This window comes from Saccopteryx leptura, chromosome 8 (assembly GCF_036850995.1).
Source record: "Saccopteryx leptura isolate mSacLep1 chromosome 8, mSacLep1_pri_phased_curated, whole genome shotgun sequence".
In the NCBI taxonomy this organism is placed as follows: Eukaryota; Metazoa; Chordata; class Mammalia; order Chiroptera; family Emballonuridae; genus Saccopteryx; species Saccopteryx leptura.
Genome location: NC_089510.1, coordinates 57,879,334 through 57,896,407, shown reverse-complemented (window position 1 = coordinate 57,896,407; position 17,074 = coordinate 57,879,334). Strand labels below are relative to the sequence as shown.

At 42.5% G+C, this 17,074-nt stretch overlaps 1 protein-coding gene across 3 annotated transcripts in view; it reads right to left on the bottom strand.

The window, feature by feature from the left end:
* ACAP2 (ArfGAP with coiled-coil, ankyrin repeat and PH domains 2) overlaps nt 1–14,839 on the bottom strand; it is a 201,396-nt gene extending 186,557 nt beyond the window's left edge. For 2 of the 3 annotated variants that reach the window (XM_066347902.1, XM_066347905.1), the window contains exon 1: nt 14,500–14,839. In XM_066347902.1, coding sequence (XP_066203999.1) covers nt 14,500–14,552 — 53 coding nt within the window. In that variant the 5' untranslated portion in view covers nt 14,553–14,839. The remainder of the gene's footprint in view (nt 1–14,499) is intronic. The other variant, XM_066347903.1, reaches the window with a different exon arrangement.
* Between the last annotated feature and the right edge of the window lie 2,235 nt (nt 14,840–17,074).

Genomic DNA, 17,074 nt, shown 5'->3' with positions numbered 1-17,074 from the left:
CTGGGGATGGCTCCTTGTCCTCTGCCCCAGGCGCTAGAGTGGCTCTGGTCGCAACAGAGCGACGCCCCGGAGGGGCAGAGCATCACCCCCTGGTGGGCAGAGCATCGCCCCCTGGTGGGCGTGCCGGGTGGATCCTGGTCGGGCGCATGTGGGAGTCTGTCTGACTGTCTCTCCCCGTTTCCAGCTTCAGAAAAATACCAAAAAAAAAAAAAAAAAAAAGTGCCCCAACTTCAAAAAGTTTGAGAACCACTGACATAAGCCCTTAAAGAAAAAACAAAGTCGCCTGACCTGTGGTGGCGCAGTGGATAAAGCATCAACTTGGAATGCTGAGGTCACCAGTTCGAAACCCTGGGCTTGCCTGGTCCAAGGCACATATGGGAGTTGATGCTTCCTGCTCCTCCCCCTTCCCTCTTTTTCTTCCTTTCTCCCCTCTCAAAATGAATAAATAAATTTACATATATATATATATATATATATATATATATATATATATAAAACAAAGTATGTTTTCAAATTAAAAGATAAATGTGCAGGAAGTTATCCTATCTTGTCTTACCCATATAAAACCATTACCTAATAAAATCTACTACCTTTATTATTATATTAGCTTATGCTTTTACTTAAAATTCCAAAGAAGTGGTTTTTTAACTTACTGTATTTTTCGCTCCATAAGTCGCACTTTTTTTCCCCAAAAGTGGAGGGGGAAATGCCCGTGAGTTTGATGGAGCAAAAAATACAGTATTTTATTAAATATAATTTTAACACACCATTTGGTTCAGAATATTTTTTTCTTACTTTCCTCTTTAAAAGCCCAGGTGTGTCTTATGGTCAGGTGTGTCTTATGGAGCAAAAAATTCGGTATTATAAAACCTCAATGAGCAGAAAACTAAAAATTAAATTTAAAAAAAAGTATATCAACACACTAAAAACCATTTTTTAAAAATCAGCAAAAACATTTATGTTTATTTAAAAATGAAGCCCTAGCTGGTTTGCTCAGTGGTAGAGCATCAGCCCAGCATGTGGATATCCAAGTTCAATTCCCAGTTAGGGCACACAGGAGAAGCAACCATCTGCTTCTCCACCCCGCCCCCTTCTCTCTCTTTCTCGCTCTCTCTCTCTCTCTTCTCCTCCCACAGCCATGGCTTGACTGGTTCAAGCGCATGGCCCTAGCGCTAAGGATGGCTCCATGGAGCTTCTTCCTCAGGCACTAAAAATAGCTTGGTTGTGAGCACAACCCCAGATGGTCAGACCATTGGCCACAGAAGGGGATTGCTGGGTGGATCCCGGTCAGGGAGCATGCAGAATTCTGTCTCACTATCTCTCCTCCTCCCACTTGGAAAAGAAGAAAGAAAAGAAAATGAACACCTTTCTGGCTAGAACAGCAAAAATGAAAATGGTTAATCTTATCAACTCTAAGTTCATAGGTCAATAAAAAAAGTATACACTCTCTGCTCATACCTTGTCTACAATGACCATAAAATATATATAAAGTTAAATCCTTGATATTAATCATCCTAATGCCCACTCTCTAATGCCTGCCTTGAATTAAACTGTTTTATTATATTTTATACTTCAATACTGAACTATACATTTTTAAGCAGTGGAGAATATCACAGTTAAATTTGAATATGTCTGTAGCATCACAGAAAATTAAAATGTTAAAGGGAAAAAATGACCATATTCAATAAAGAATCCTGATTTACTTCAGGTACAAATTACTATAAGATTATATAATGAAGTCAATGCCTTCTGTGGGAACTTGATCTCTGAAATAGGAATATATTCCTCATCATATTCAATATATTCATTTATCTCAATGTTTATAAATATTTACCTCACATTACTTCTCACCTGTCTAACCTCCAGACTGTTCTAGATACAATTCAATGGACACAGACTTTATGTAATCTCAAAGAAACCTATGTATTTCCTCACAGTAGTTTTCTTCTGTGACCTCTCAGTTCACCTATCCCCTTTTCTGACATCATTTCAGATTCAAATCTTAAAGGTACTGTGTCCTAATTTGGGTTTTGTTTTCCTCCTATTCTTTTGCTTACTCTACCTTCTTAAATACTCTGTCTAAACATAAAATCTATACATGGCTCTTTTGTAAAATCTTTATTGATCTACAAAGCTGATTGAAGTTTGTCCATCTACTTTCACTATATCATCATCCACAACACTGATGACTTTCATTTGACCAAGTAACATACCGAATCCTTCATGCATTCTAGATGCTTCCAACCAACAGTTTATTTCCGCATGGGAAAACCAACACCACACTAAAACATCCAATCTACTCTTCAAGAACACAAGAGAAAGAAGGGGAAATAGCATCATTAAGTGGGAAAGTGAAAGGCATTATGACTTCTCAATAATACAATCTTGTTCTCATTCATTGAGCCTGAGAAAAAAATAAGAAACCTCCCAAGGTCTCACAACCAGTAACTGGAAAAGATAGAAGTCAAACAGGTAATCTTCCTCAAGAGGCCACATACTTAGTTTATATTCACTACCCTAAAAGACTACTCTACTGTATAAATTATGCTTTGCCTAACAACAACACAGAAACTCCCAGTTAAACATCACAAATTGAATGACACCTACAGTATTTATCTCTATTTCCTTCAGAACTCTCAATTAAAATGAAAAAAAAAAAAAAGGAAGGGAGGGAGTGCTAATCCACAAGGACAAAGAATAGAGGAGGTAAGAGTGACAACACAATTCTGGAAACTGAAAGGCAGATAAAAAACGACTAACACTTATTAGACCAGAGAAAACCAAAAACTAAGTCTTCAAAGTACACTAATGGAGCCAATTTGAAACAAGAAGATTCACAACACAGAATCTCATGATGATTAAAACCATGATGAAGACATATGTCTCAAAATGCATGAATGCAGGATGAAAAAAGACAACATGAAAATCAAATCCAATATAGAAAAGACAGAGGAAATCCCCATATAAGAAGTAAAGGGAATGAAGCAACTAAAAAGACAACCCATAGACTTGGAAAAAATATTTGCAAAATACATCAAAGAACTTACTTAAATTATACAAAGAACTCTAAAACTAACTAGAAAACAACTTAAAGAATGGGCCAAAGACCTTAACATGCACACTGCCAAAGAAGGTACATACTGTATATAGATGGCAAATAGGAACATGAAAAGATGCTCTGCATCATATGTCAACAGAGAAATGCAAATTAAAACAATGAGACATGACTAGACACCTATTAGAATGACCAAAATCCAGAATAATGACACTACCAACTGCTGGTGAGAATGGTGGGAATATAAAATTGGCATTGTCACTTTGAAAGACAGTTTGGGGGGGTTCTTATAAAAGTAAATATTTTCTTTCCATACAACCCAGCAATTGCATTAGTTGGTATTTAATCAAATGAGTTGAAAACTTAAGTCCACACAAAAACCTGCATATAGATGTATATAGCAACTTTATTCATAATTGCCAGAACTTGGAAACAACCAAGATGTCCTTAAGTAAATAGTTATATACACTGTGGTACATCCAGACCATGTAATATTTATTCAGTGCTAAGAAGAAATAAGCTATCAAGCCATGAAAAAACATCTTGGAACCTTAAATGTCTATTACTAAGTGAAAGAAGCCAACCTGAAAAAGCTATATACTGTATGATTCCAGTTATATGACATTCTGAAAAAGGCAAAACTATGAAAAGAGCATACACATCAGAAGTTGGGGATGTGGGAGTGGGAGAGGGAGGACTAGGCAGAGCACAGAGGATTTTTAGGGCAAGGAAACTATACTATAAGATACTATAATGGTGAATAGGTGTCATTATATATTGCAAAAGTCAATAAAATATACACCACCAAATGTGAACCCTAATGCAAACTATGGACTTTGGGTGATAAAGATGTACAATCAATGTAGGTTCACTGATTGTAAGAAATGTACCTCTGGCCTGACCAGGCAGTGGCGCAGTGGATAGAGCGTTGGACTGGGATATGGAGGACTCAGGTTCGAAACCCCAAGGTCGCTGGCTTCTGCGCGGGCTCATCTTTGGTGAGCACAGGCTCATCAGCCTGAGTACAGACTCACCGGCTTGAGCGCAGGGTCACTGGCTTGAGCGTGGGATCATAAATATGACCCCCCCATGGTCGCTGGCTTGAGCCCAAAGGTCGCTGGATTGAAGCCAAGGTCATTGGCTTGAGCACAAGGTCACTGGCTTGAGCAAGGGGTCACTTGCTCTGCTGTACCCTCTAGTCAAGGCACATAAGAGATAGCAATCAACGAACAACTAAGGTGCCACAACAAAGAATTGATGCTTTTCATCTTTCTCTCTTCCTGTCTGTCTGTCCCTATCTGTCCCTATCTCTGACTCTCTCTGTCAAAATTTTAAAAAAATAAGAAATGTACCTCTGGTCTGACCTGTGGTGGCACAGTGGACCTGGAACACTGAGGTTGCCAGTTCAAAACCCTGGGCTTGCCCAGAAAAGGCACGTATAATAAGCAATCGTGAACAACTAAGGTGAGGCAATTATGAGTTGATACTTTTTGCTCCCCCTCTTCTCTGTAAAATCAATAAATAAAATCTTAAAAAAAAAATAAAATGTGCCCTGGACGGTTGGCTCAGTGGTAGAGCGTCGGCCTGGTATGCAGGAGTCCTGGGTTCGATTCCCGGCCAGGGCACACAGGAGAGGCGCCCATCTGCTTCCCCACCCATCCCCCTCTCCTTCCTCTCTGTCTCTCTCTTCCCCTCCCGCAGCCAAGGCTCTATTGGAGCAAAGTTGGCCTGAGCGCTGAGGATGGCTGTATGGCCTCTGCCTCAGGCACTAGAATGGCTCTGGTTGCAACAGAGCAACGCCCCAGATGGGCAGAGCATCGCCCCCTGGTGGGCATGCTGGGTGGATCCCAGTCAGGTGCATGCAGGAGTCTGTCTGACTGCCTTCCTGTTTCCAACTTCAGAAAAATACAAAAAAAAAAAAAAATGTACCTCTTTCACAAGGGATGTTGATAATGGGGTAGGCTAAGCAGGTGTGGGGATAAAGAATACATAGAAAATTTCTGTATCTTCCTCCCTATTTTGCTGTGAACCTAAAAGTCCTCTAAAAAATAAAATCTATTTTTTCAGGATTAGTAATTTGGATTTATCTTTTATTATTATGGCATAAAATTTCATTCTTTCCAAGGAAGCTTGAGCAGCAGGATTTGGAGAAGGTGTAAGGGAATGTTGCTGATCACTGGACAAATGGGTTTTTTTGAGCGACTGGTTTGCAGTCACCTTGTGGTAATGACAGAACATATGATGTGTCAAATCCCCTTTCAAGAAAGAGTTTTTTGCTCCAGCTTCCCTAAGAAAAATCTATTTTTAAAAAATGGAAAGGAAATAGTTATAAAACAGTCGTAAAACATGTATCTGACATACATACTCATGTGTTCAGAATATATAAAGCACTTCAATTCAAAAATAAAACTCATTTTTTTAATGGGCGAAAGGTAGGAGAGGAATCTCACAAAAGATATTCAGATGGCCAATGAATACTTTTTAAAGTGCTCAAACATCATTAACAGAAAAATTAAAAATATAACCACACTGAGTTTTCTGGATCACCATGTAAGGAACTTAGAAGTTACCACTCCATCCTAACAAGTAAAATGCTAAACAAAGAAAAATCAACTCTTCAAAGCAGTAAAGTCACTGGCCAAACTGTGCCCAAAAAAGTGAAGAAACAAACAGGTGGATACTGGAGTAGAAACTGATGTGGGAACCAATGTCATGTTCTCTGAAACCCAAAGTTTTAAATTTTGGTGAAATGCAATTTATTAATTTTTTTTTCTGGTTGTTTGTACTTTAGGGCAATGGTTTTCAGCCTTTTTACACTTGGGAACTGGTGATCTCATTGGCCAAAAAACAAAAACACACAACGAATCAAGTTTTATCTTATCATGCATAACAGTGTGACACAGTACAATCTGGTGCTTGATTACCAAACTCCACATGTACGATCCATTGAATACTACATAAGTTTATCTGAATATTTTTTGCCTGTTGCGCATGATTTGTACATGGTGCAAATGGTTGTTCAAATGAGCCTACAAGTTCCACAGATATCTAAGACAATCTCAATAGCATTTTCATCAGTGATATAGGCTGTAAGTGGCAAACACCCTGAGCATAAGCAAATTCAACTAAGATCACTGGGCTTATACTATTCATACAACATCAGGGTGGTTAACTCTTTCATAGACAGGTATGAAACTCTTTGTGGACTAGTATCCGAAAACCCACTTTAGGGCATCATATCAAAGAAACTATTGCCTAATTCAACATCACAAAGATTTACTCCTATGTTTTCTTCTGAAAATGTTATAATTTTAGCTCTTACATTTAGGTCTATGATCCATTTTTAGTTAATTTTGCATATGGTGTAGGGATCTAACTTCATTCTTTTTTATGTGGATCTCAAGTTATTCCAGCACCATTTGTTTAAAAGTCTATTCTTTCAAAACTGAATATAATGGCATCCTTATCAGCCCAGATAGCTTGGTTGGAGAGCATTCTCCCAAAATGCAGAGGTTCCCGGTTCTATCCAAGGTCAGGGCACATACAGGAACAAATCTATGTTCCTGTCTCTGTCTCTTTCTATCCGTTCCTCTCGCCAAAATCAATAAACAATTTTTTAAATGGCATCCTTATCAAATACTGATTTACATAAATATAATAATTTGTTTCTGAATTCTCAATTCTAATCCATTGATCAATATTTCAGTTATGCCAGTACCACACTGTCTTGACTATAATAACTTTGTAGTAAGTTTTGTTTTGTTTTGATTTGTTTGGGGGGGGGTGTTTGGGTTTGTTTGTTTTTTTTGTGAGAGGCAGGGAGGCAGAAAAACAGACTCATGCATGTGCCCAGACCAGGATTCACCCAGCAACTCCAGTCTGGAGCTGATGCTCCCGCTATTTTTGTGCCTGAGGCAAAGCCACAGAGCCATCCTCAGCCTGGGGCCAACTTGCTCAAAGCACTACAGCCGTGGCTGTGGAGGGGGAGAGAGAGAAAAAAAGAAGAGAGGAAGGGGTGAAGAAGCAGATAGTGGCTTCTCCTGTGTACCCTGACCTGGAATCAAACCTGGGATTTCCACATGCCAGGCTGATGCTCTACAGCTGAGCCAACAGGGCCTGTAGCAAGTTTTTAAATTGGGAAGTGAATCCTCCAACTTTGTTCGTCTTTCTCAGCATTGTTTTTTCTATTGTGGGTGTAAAGCCAGTAATCAGGGCCAGGGCCACTATCACAGCAGCCCGGCCCTTGCAGGTTCGCATTGGATTCGGACAGTCGGTAAAGAAACAGCGGAGCCAAAAACTGATGGGCCATAGCCGTTAATCCTACCTTGCACCCGGCGGGCAAGTAAAAACACACACTGGGCTCTAAAACCCAGTCACATTCAGTGCTCATAAAGCCACTGACTTATCCGAGTTTCCTAGAATCAAAGGTTTCTAGCTCACCAGCCTTCTTCTCCTCAGTTCCCCATCTGCTTCCTTATCCCAGATACAAACTCTACACAAACTGGCATCTCACTCAGCACTCCACCATCTTGGCTGCTTTTCCTGGCCTACTCCACGTGGCCTCCTTCTGCTCTCCTCTGCTCTCTCTTGCTAATCTCAGGAACCAAGAGCCAAACTCCCGCTCCGTTCCCATTTTATAGTGTAGAAATGCAAACCCTTAATCCAATATACATAATAGGGAAGTCTCTAATACAAAGTCACTTCTCTGAGGCATGATAGGATTGTACCACCTTACACCAAAAAGGGTAGGAAAGGCTTAACCCAAAACCAAGCCCCAGGCTACAAGGATTCTGCCTGCCTTTAGCCCACCTCAACACACATTAATACCACCTGGGCAACGGCCTATTTAACAAAGTGAGCATAATACATTTTATCTGCCCAACAATCCACCCCTATGCTCACTTTACTACCCACAATTTACATCACCAGCATTCCTGTGCAAGGAAATTAGAACATTACACAGATTACAACAGCAAAAATCATACAGTTTCAACAATTACAAAGGTACATTTCACCAGTCTCTGAGCACTTAGCCCAAAGCGCAAAATGTCCTCGGTCTTCTTTCTAGCCACGGGAAAAGCTTCCCGGGGTAGGGGAGTGCTTCCAGCAAAGCTACCCCCCACCCCCATCAGGGTATTTTACATTGTCCAAAATCCGTAATCCGAAAGTCCATCCAACAAAGGAGCCAATGCCCACTCCGGTTGTAGTCCAGGAAATCAGTCCACGCACGTGGGTCATCAGCCACCCCCCTCATTCCTGCCGTCCTGGCAGGTTTTACACTGTCCCAAAGAGGGGCACGTGGCAATGGCAGTCAGCATTTCCATCTCTGCTCCGGAAAGCATGTCCAGCCCTATTTCCCAAAATCGCAGACCTACCGGGGCCGCAGTAGGTGCTCCTTCCAGCTGGGCTTCCATCTTCTGGAGACTGCAGATCACAACTCCAGTCCGATTCTCCTCATCCTCCAAAGAGGAACTGAAAACACCAGCTCCTGCTGCCAGGCTCAAGCCCCAGGCTGCCGCCTTCTGCTCTGCAGACCTTGCAGCTAGGACTTGGCTTCAGCCTCAGTCTCAGCCTCAGCCCTGGCCTCCTGCCGCTGCTGGCTCTCCGCAACATCCAGGGCAAGCTGCAACTCACGAACCTCTGAATCCTCCAGCGTTTGCTCCATTTCCAGGCGAATCTCGAACACCTGGTCGGCCTCCTCCAGCATTTTCTCCAGCTCCAGGGTCAGCATCAGTTTCTCCTGCGTTTGCTCCATCTCCTTCCGCTGCTCGGTTTGCAGGTCCCGGGCGGCCTCTTCCACAGAGCTCTCGGTTTCCTCACGCATGGCTGTAAAGGTCAGCCAGCCTACGATCCCCAAGAGGACAGCCATGGGGAACCCTAACACTAGCCAGTCCTCTACTCCACCACTCAAAGGCTCCTTGCCAATCTGTATCGAATCCTGCCGACTACGCCAAATGTAAAGCCAGTAATCAGGGCCAGGGCCACTATCACAGCAGCCCGGCCCTTGCAGGTTCGCATTGGATTCGGACAGTCGGTAAAGAAACAGCGGAGCCAAAAACTGATGGGCCATAGCCTTTAATCCTACCTTGCACCCGGCGGGCAAGTAAAAACACACACTGGGCTCCAAAACCCAGTCACATTCAGTGCTCATAAAGCCACTGACTTATCCGAGTTTCCTAGAATCAAAGGTTTCTAGCTCACCAGCCTTCTTCTCCTCAGTTCCCCATCTGCTTCCTTATCCCAGATACAAACTCTACACAAACTGGCATCTCACTCAGCACTCCACCATCTTGGCTGCTTTTCCTGGCCTACTCCACGTGGCCTCCTTCTGCTCTCCTCTGCTCTCTCTTGCTAATCTCAGGAACCAAGAGCCAAACTCCCGCTCCGTTCCCATTTTATAGTGTAGAAATGCAAACCCTTAATCCAATATACATAATAGGGAAGTCTCTAATACAAAGTCACTTCTCTGAGGCATGATAGGATTGTACCACCTTACACCAAAAAGGGTAGGAAAGGCTTAACCCAAAACCAAGCCCCAGGCTACAAGGATTCTGCCTGCCTTTAGCCCACCCCAACACACATTAATACCACCTGGGCAACGGCCTCTTTAACAAAGTGAGCATAATACATTTTATCTGCCCAACAGTGGGTCACCTGCATTTTCATGTCAATTTTAGGATAAATTTGTCGATCTTGAAAGAAACCAGCTGGAATGTTAATAGGGTTTGTGTTCTGTATACAGATCAATTTTAGGAGTATTGTCATCTTAACAACATTCTAACCCATAAACATGAAATGTTTTTTCCATTTATTTAGATCTTTAATTTCTTTAAATGATGTTACATAGTTTTCAGTGTACAAGTCTTACACTTCTTTGGTTAAATTTATTCCTAAGTATTTTATTCTTTTTTGATGCCACTGTTAAATGGAAGTGATGTGTTTGCTAGTATATATACAAATGACTTTTGTACACTAAGTTGTATCCTGAACCTTGCTGAACTTATTAGTTCTATTCTAACTGGTTTTTGTAGGTTACTTAAGATTTTCTATATAGAAACTATATAATCTAAAATGGAGATATCACTACTTATTTTCTTACACAAATGCCTTTTATTTTTCATTCTTGCTTAATTCTCTGGCTACAACTTCCACTACATTGTTGAATAGAAGTGAAGAGTGTATTTCTTGTTCCTGATTTTAGAGGAAAATTTTTAGTCTTTTTCCATTAAGTATGATACTACCTAAGAGTATTTATAGATGTCCTTTATCAAGATGATAAAGTTCTCTACTCTCAGTTATTAAGAACTGGATTTGATCAAAGGCTTTCTCTGCATCTATTATAATGATTATATAGTTTTTGTCATTTGTTTTATTAATATTGTATATTACATTTATTTTTGCATACATGGGATAAAAATCCCATTTGGTCATGGTACATAATCCTTTTTATAAGTTACTATATATGGTTTATTAATATTTTGTTGAAGAACTTTGTATCTGTATTCATAAGGAATATTGGATTGTAGTTTTCTTGTGATATCTTTGTCTGCCTTTGGTAAAAAAATAAAATAAAATAATAGGCCCTGACCTGATAGCTCAGGGCACATAAAGGAAGAGAGTAATGTTCCTATCTGCCTGTCTCTGTCTCTCTCCCCCTTACTCTCTCTCTAAATCAATAAAATAAACTTTTAAAAAATTTTAAGTACAGTTAGACATATTTCTTTCTTGTAGATTTTTAGGTGAACAAGATTTTGGCCTTTAGAGGGTTGTTTTTTTTTTAAGACTTTATTTATTGATTTTTAGAGAGAGGAAGGGGGTAGGGAGGAACAGGAAGCATCAACTCCTAGTAGTTGCTTCCCATATGTGCCTTAATCAGGCATGCCAAGGATTTCGAACCCACAACCTCAACATTCCTGGTCAAATGCTTTACCCACAGCACCACCACAGGTCAAGCTAGAAGGGTTTTTTAAAAACTAAAAAGGCAACCGAAAATTACACAATGAAATGTGCCTTCTAATCTAAAGGGAAAAAAGTTCATTGGCATGTAAAAATAACCACTGACTTTATTCAAATAACTAGACATTGTTGGAATTACAAGATCCTTCTCCCCCTATTTTAACTAATCCTCCTCCAGTTTTCCTTATCAATTCAACAGGAAAATTAATGATTAAAGCTGGAACACTGGTGAAATTTTTCTTCAGCAAGATCTGCCTTTTGCATTAATTCTACAGCAGCCAAGGCCATTATGTCCACATGCCAGACTTAAATGCAACAATATTCATTTGTGAATTAAAATAAAAATAAGTATTAACTTAAAAACAGCACAACTGATCAGAACACTACAAAGAATAAATAGGGAAGCAAACTTGTTATTAAAAAAACAAGCCCAGCCCTCACAAATCTTGTTTCATCATGAAAGTTTCAATATATCACTAATAAAAATACGGAGAACTCTTAATTTCTCTTACACATAAAGCATGGGAATAAAAAGACTTCTGAAATATAGAATCCTATTTAAGTAATGAGATTATAGAAAAATTAAAAATTAGAAATAAAAGTGATGAGACTTATTTCTTTTTATTCTTCCCTATAGCAAATCTAGGCTAGACCCAAAAATATATACAAGATATTGAAGTTCTTTGAATCTTGGGGGTTTTTTTCCAAATTGCAGCCAATAATAAATGTGGAATACTGGAAACAACTCCTGAAAATCTCTAATATCATAATTAAAATATTATATTCAAATTTAATAAAACTTCACTATAATATTCCATACAATTTAATCGGTATCTTTACCTCTGATTTTATATTCAATGATTCCTTTGTTTCAAAAATAAAGATTATCACATGGTTTGTGACCAACACCAGTGTGGTTCAAGCTTTCCAAGTCACTTCTCTCAACATTTTTTTTTTTATTCAGTGAGAGGCGTGGAGGCAGAGACAGACTCCCACATGCACCCGAACCAGGATCCACTGGCAAGCCCACTAGGGGGTGATGCTCTGCCCATCTGGGGCTTGTTCCATTGCTCAGCAACCCAGCTCTTCTTTGAGCCTGAGGGGGAGGCCAAGGAGCCATCCTCAGCGACCAGAGCCAGTTTGCTCCAATCGAACCATGGCTGCAGGAGGGAAAGAGAGAGAGAGACACAAGAGGGGGGAGGGGGGAGAAGCTGATGGGTGCTTCTCCTGTGTGCCCTGTCAGATTCCAACGGGACATCTACCTGCCCCACTGATGCTCTACCACTGAGCCAACCGGCTGGGGCCAACGTTTTTAAAAATTCAAATTTAAAATGTGGAAGAAACTGAGCACAAAACCATATTCTCTAGGAGAAAAGAGCTGTGATTGCCGTATTTTTAAAAAATAGCTCATTCTGAGTACTGGATGGAGGGTGGCGGAGGATGATCTCGCTTCGGGTGATGGGTATGCAACAGAACTAAATGACAAGATAACCTGGAAATGTTTTCTTTGAATGTATGTACCCTGATTTATTGATGTCACCCCATTAAAATAAAATTTTATTTAAAAAAAAAAAAATAGCTCATTCTGCCTGACCAGGTAGTGGTGCAGTGGATAGAGCATCGAACTGGGAGGCAGAGGACCCAGGTTTGAGACCCTGAGTCGCCAGCTTGAGTGTGGGCTCATCTGGTTTGAGCAAAGTTCACCAGCTAGCAAGGGGTTACTCTGTCTGCTGAAGGCCCACGGTCAAGGCACATATGAGAAAGCAATCAGTGAACAAGTAAGGTGTCAAAACGAAAAACTAATAATTGATGCTTCTCATCTCTCTGTTCATGTTTGTCTCTCCCTATCTATCCCTCTCTCTGACTCTCTCTGTCTCTGTAAAAAAAAAAAAAAGCTCATTCATATTAATAAAAATTTCAAAAAGCAGTATAGCTCTCCTGCACAATCCATTTGTGTCTCCTGAGTTCTTCAATTAAGGCAGAAAATGAAAGTTTTAAAAACTAATACCAACAACAGCAGTCAAACCAGGTGCAGCATTTACAAGCAACAGCCCTAAGCTCCAAATAAAATTAACAAAACAAAAAGGTCAAAACCAGAAAATGTTCTTAAATTTCCTCTTAGAAGTAGGAGTGCCTTAGTTTTACAATAGTTTGCTTTTTACTGAAAAAAAAAAACAAACCAAACAAATAAAAACGGAAAATCTAATTAACAGTGATAATCTTATCAGGATGAGAACAGTTAGTTCCCAGACAGTGAGGATGCAAGAATTTACAACGTAGGTTTGGCCTGGAGAGCGAACACACACACACACACACACACACACAGAGTCACTATCACCACCACCACCATGACCACCCTCCACCCGCAATGATCTGGGGAAGCTTTCAAAAAAGGTCACTAACTAACATAAGTTTTAAGACCTTATTTTTTTAAGGCCTAAGGGCGGTCCTGGTCCTGAAAATGCACTGTAAAATACAACCTAGCAAAACTCCACTTTCCAAAAACAATTCAGGAGTTTCCTATGATGCCCCGAAACGGCAACAAGAGCATGTACTCTGGACACCCTCAGGACTGTCGCTCCTCACACGGGAGGGAGGGCAGCCCATGAGAATCCGAGTGCCACTACATCTGTCTGTGTGACAGATCCTCTGGGAGGATCCGACTGTGATCCGGGGCCCTCCCGGGGCCGACGCAGCTGGAAGAGGCACAGAAATGTCATCTTCACAGCCCTCCTACTTCCGTTCTCAAAACAGAGATATAGGATTTCTTTTACTCCTCGCCCCTCAAACCTTCTCGACAGCGATGCCCCCTTCGAAAGGCTTAAGTGTAAAGCAACACAGAGTATCGGACCCGATTCGACAGAATGTGGTCGGTCAAAGCGCTCCCACCCGACCCCGGTGCAAATCACCCGCCAGCGCCTCCCAGAGAGCCCCTCTGCAGGGGATACGCCAGCAACAGAAGTCGACGTCCCCGTTCGCCCCTCACTACTTCCTCCACCCGGTAAGGGGAGCGGAAAGCGCAAAGAGGAACTCAGTGAACGGCGAGAGGGTGCCCCGCAGCCCGCTTAAAGAGGGGGTGGGGTGGGGGAGGAAACCAAGAGGGAGCGGAAGGAAGGGGAAAGGATGAGCTGCAAGAGGAAGGGGACGAGAGCGCGCGCCAGAAAAGGGCACGAGTGTTCGAGGACGCGGCTGCACTCCACTCCCCGGGGCAGAGCGGGTGCACCCGGCCTCTGGGGTGCTTCGTCCCGGGCAGAGGGCGAGGAAGAGGGACGAGGAGGCAACGTCCCTCCCCTGGCCAGCCTCGCAGCTCAAGATGGGTCGGCCGGGACTGCAGTGCCCCGCCGGGTAGGGAGCGGTGACAACGGCCGCTCGCCCCGTCGGAAGGCGCGGGCTGCGGGGCCCTCCGCGCGCCGGCTTTAACACCCTCACCACCGGGGTAGGCAAGTCCGGTGTGACGCCGGCCCAGCGCCGGCGACCGTGCCAGTTACCTGAAGCGGGGCGAGTCCTTCAGACACTCCTCGAAATCCACCATCATCTTCATCCTGCCTCTGCCTCCGCCTCGCCTTGCCGGCGGCGCTGGACGAGCCTAAGGAGCCGCGGGAGCGACCGCGCTGGGTACCCAGACGGCTACGGCGGGCGCACGGCCGCCACTAGCGCTGCGCGGAGCTGAGCAGGGTGCCTCGCCCGAGGGTCATAGCAGCCGTGATGAAGGCGGCAGCAGCGACGGCTAGTCAGGCCCCAGTCCGGCCCCTCTTCCTCCCACCCCCAGCACAGCGCCGGCCTCAGGGAAATGGCCTGGGAGTGACAGTCTCGGCCAGCCAGCCACAAACCCAGCGGCCAGAGGGAGGGGCTTCCGGCAGCACCGCCTGTGGGTGCCCCGGCAACGCATCTGAGCGACGACAGCCCCAGCCAATGAGCAGAGCGACCGTGGGTGCCTTCTTGCCACATGCGTTCTCGAGGGCCAACTGCGATGCGCAGGCGTCGTCAGGCGGGACCGGTTGCTGGGAGGCTGGCAGCTGATGCTCCTTGGGAAGGAAGTCACGTGGCTGCGCCCCGCGCTGCCCACCCACCCCAAGCCCCCGCCTCTCCTGCTTCTCCAGCCCCGCCCTGCTGAGCTGCCAACGCGGAGGAGCCGCATACTGCAGGTTTGAGCAAGGAGAGTTGCTTTTTAAGGCAATTTAGGCAGAAATCTGAAGAGGTTAGGAGAAGAAATTATAAAAGGAAGAGATAGGCTAAGCCACCTCTTCCTTTCATTTTAAAGAAACTGAGACCAGGAAGAGAGAGTGAGTAAAAGTTAATGATGAAATCTTTCAGATATTGGCTTCATCGCTTGATAATTTAAAATGTTTCCCATGTATATTTTTTTATATAACCAGAGACTACTTCATGAAGGAGCTGACATTTAGGGTGAACATAGAAAGATCACAAGAATCCAGGCAAGTATGAGAGGAAGAGTGTTTTGTGTGAAGGAACCGTTCTCAAATCCACAGACCGTCCTTACTGACACCTTTCTTTCCGTAGGTTTCGCCAGTTCTAAGATGATAAGGTTCTGAAAATCAAGCTCACTTCAACTTGCAACACTTGCACCAAAGATACATTATATTTAAATGAATACCTTCTAAACCAAGCCTAGAAAGCATAGGCCTATCCATAAACATGCACACTTAGGGTGTCCTAACAGCAGAATGGCTCTGAGAGAGTCTGGAGGCAAACTCCCTGGATTTAGTAATCATTCAGTAAATGTTGAGTATTATCATAATTGTACCACCTTCTTCTTCAGTGCCATAATCAGTGCTTAAATTTCAAGCCTTCTCACTTATACTACCTAACGTCTTATATAACCTTTTGACCATCTGGCTAACTATAGCATGATGGCTTGTTGCTTTTCATAATTTATGGTTATATCTTGATCTCTTTAGCACCTTTAGGAATTAACAGTATAATTTTCAGATATTTCAAAAGCTATACAAGCTTTGTGAATGTATCTTCTTTGGTTATAAACTTGGTTTCTCTTTTTTAATTGAATTGCATATTCCTAGAATCCATACAGCTTCTCTTGATAACTAGAAACTGTTGGTAGTTCAACATTGTATCCTCAGACACTTCAGTTAATCAGGCTAACCTCTTCTAGATTTGTAACTAACATGTCAAATTAGGATAGAGTTGGCTGTTTCTACATTTAATTGCATTCCTGATGCACCAACAACTAATCTGTGTGTAACCTTTTGGAAGATGCCAAATTAAAATTCAGCTGCATGACACCAGCAATTAAAAAATAACTAAGCTAATTATCAAATAAACATTTTTCTGTGGATGGCTAAATTTACATACACCCATTTAACAACAGCAATTTCACAATTTTTCTTCTCTGTCCCATGAAAAGCAAGCTTTACAGGGTGTCAATGGTAAGATATGTTCTTTTTTTTTTTTTTTTTTTTCTTAGAGAGGAGAGAGAGAGGAGAGAGAGACAGGGGGGAGGAGCTGGAAGCATCAACTCCCATATGTGCCTTGACCAGGCAAGCCCAGGGTTTCGAACCGGCGACCTCAGCATTTCCAGGTCGACACTTTATCCACTGCGCCACCACAGGTCACGCAGATATGTTCTAAATTAAGAAATATTAAAAGTGGAATAGAGTAGAAATCCCAAAGTGTCACATTTCAGAGCTACTCTGCAATTTCTGCTATGTATTTCTTGACAATTCTTGATGTATCCTTTTAACCTATGCTCCTGGAGATTATCACTTTAATCTGTCTCCCAATCCCCAGATCCCAGAAAACCTGATTAACCCAGCTCATCTTTTCATGACTGGTCACACAGGTCCCCATCAAGCCCAATAGTGGGGTGGGATCATTCAAATTAGTCGTTTGTACAGGAATGGGGTTAGGGATGGGGGCTGTAAGACAGCTGACTAGCAGACAAGGCAGGTTCTCTAAAAGAATGTTGATGGCTTGGCCTCGTAAAACACAGCTATTAAACTCTCACATTCATCCAGAACTTTGGACTCTGATTCACAGTCCTCCACCCAACTCCATTAATTAAGGTGATTTCAACATGCACTTAGT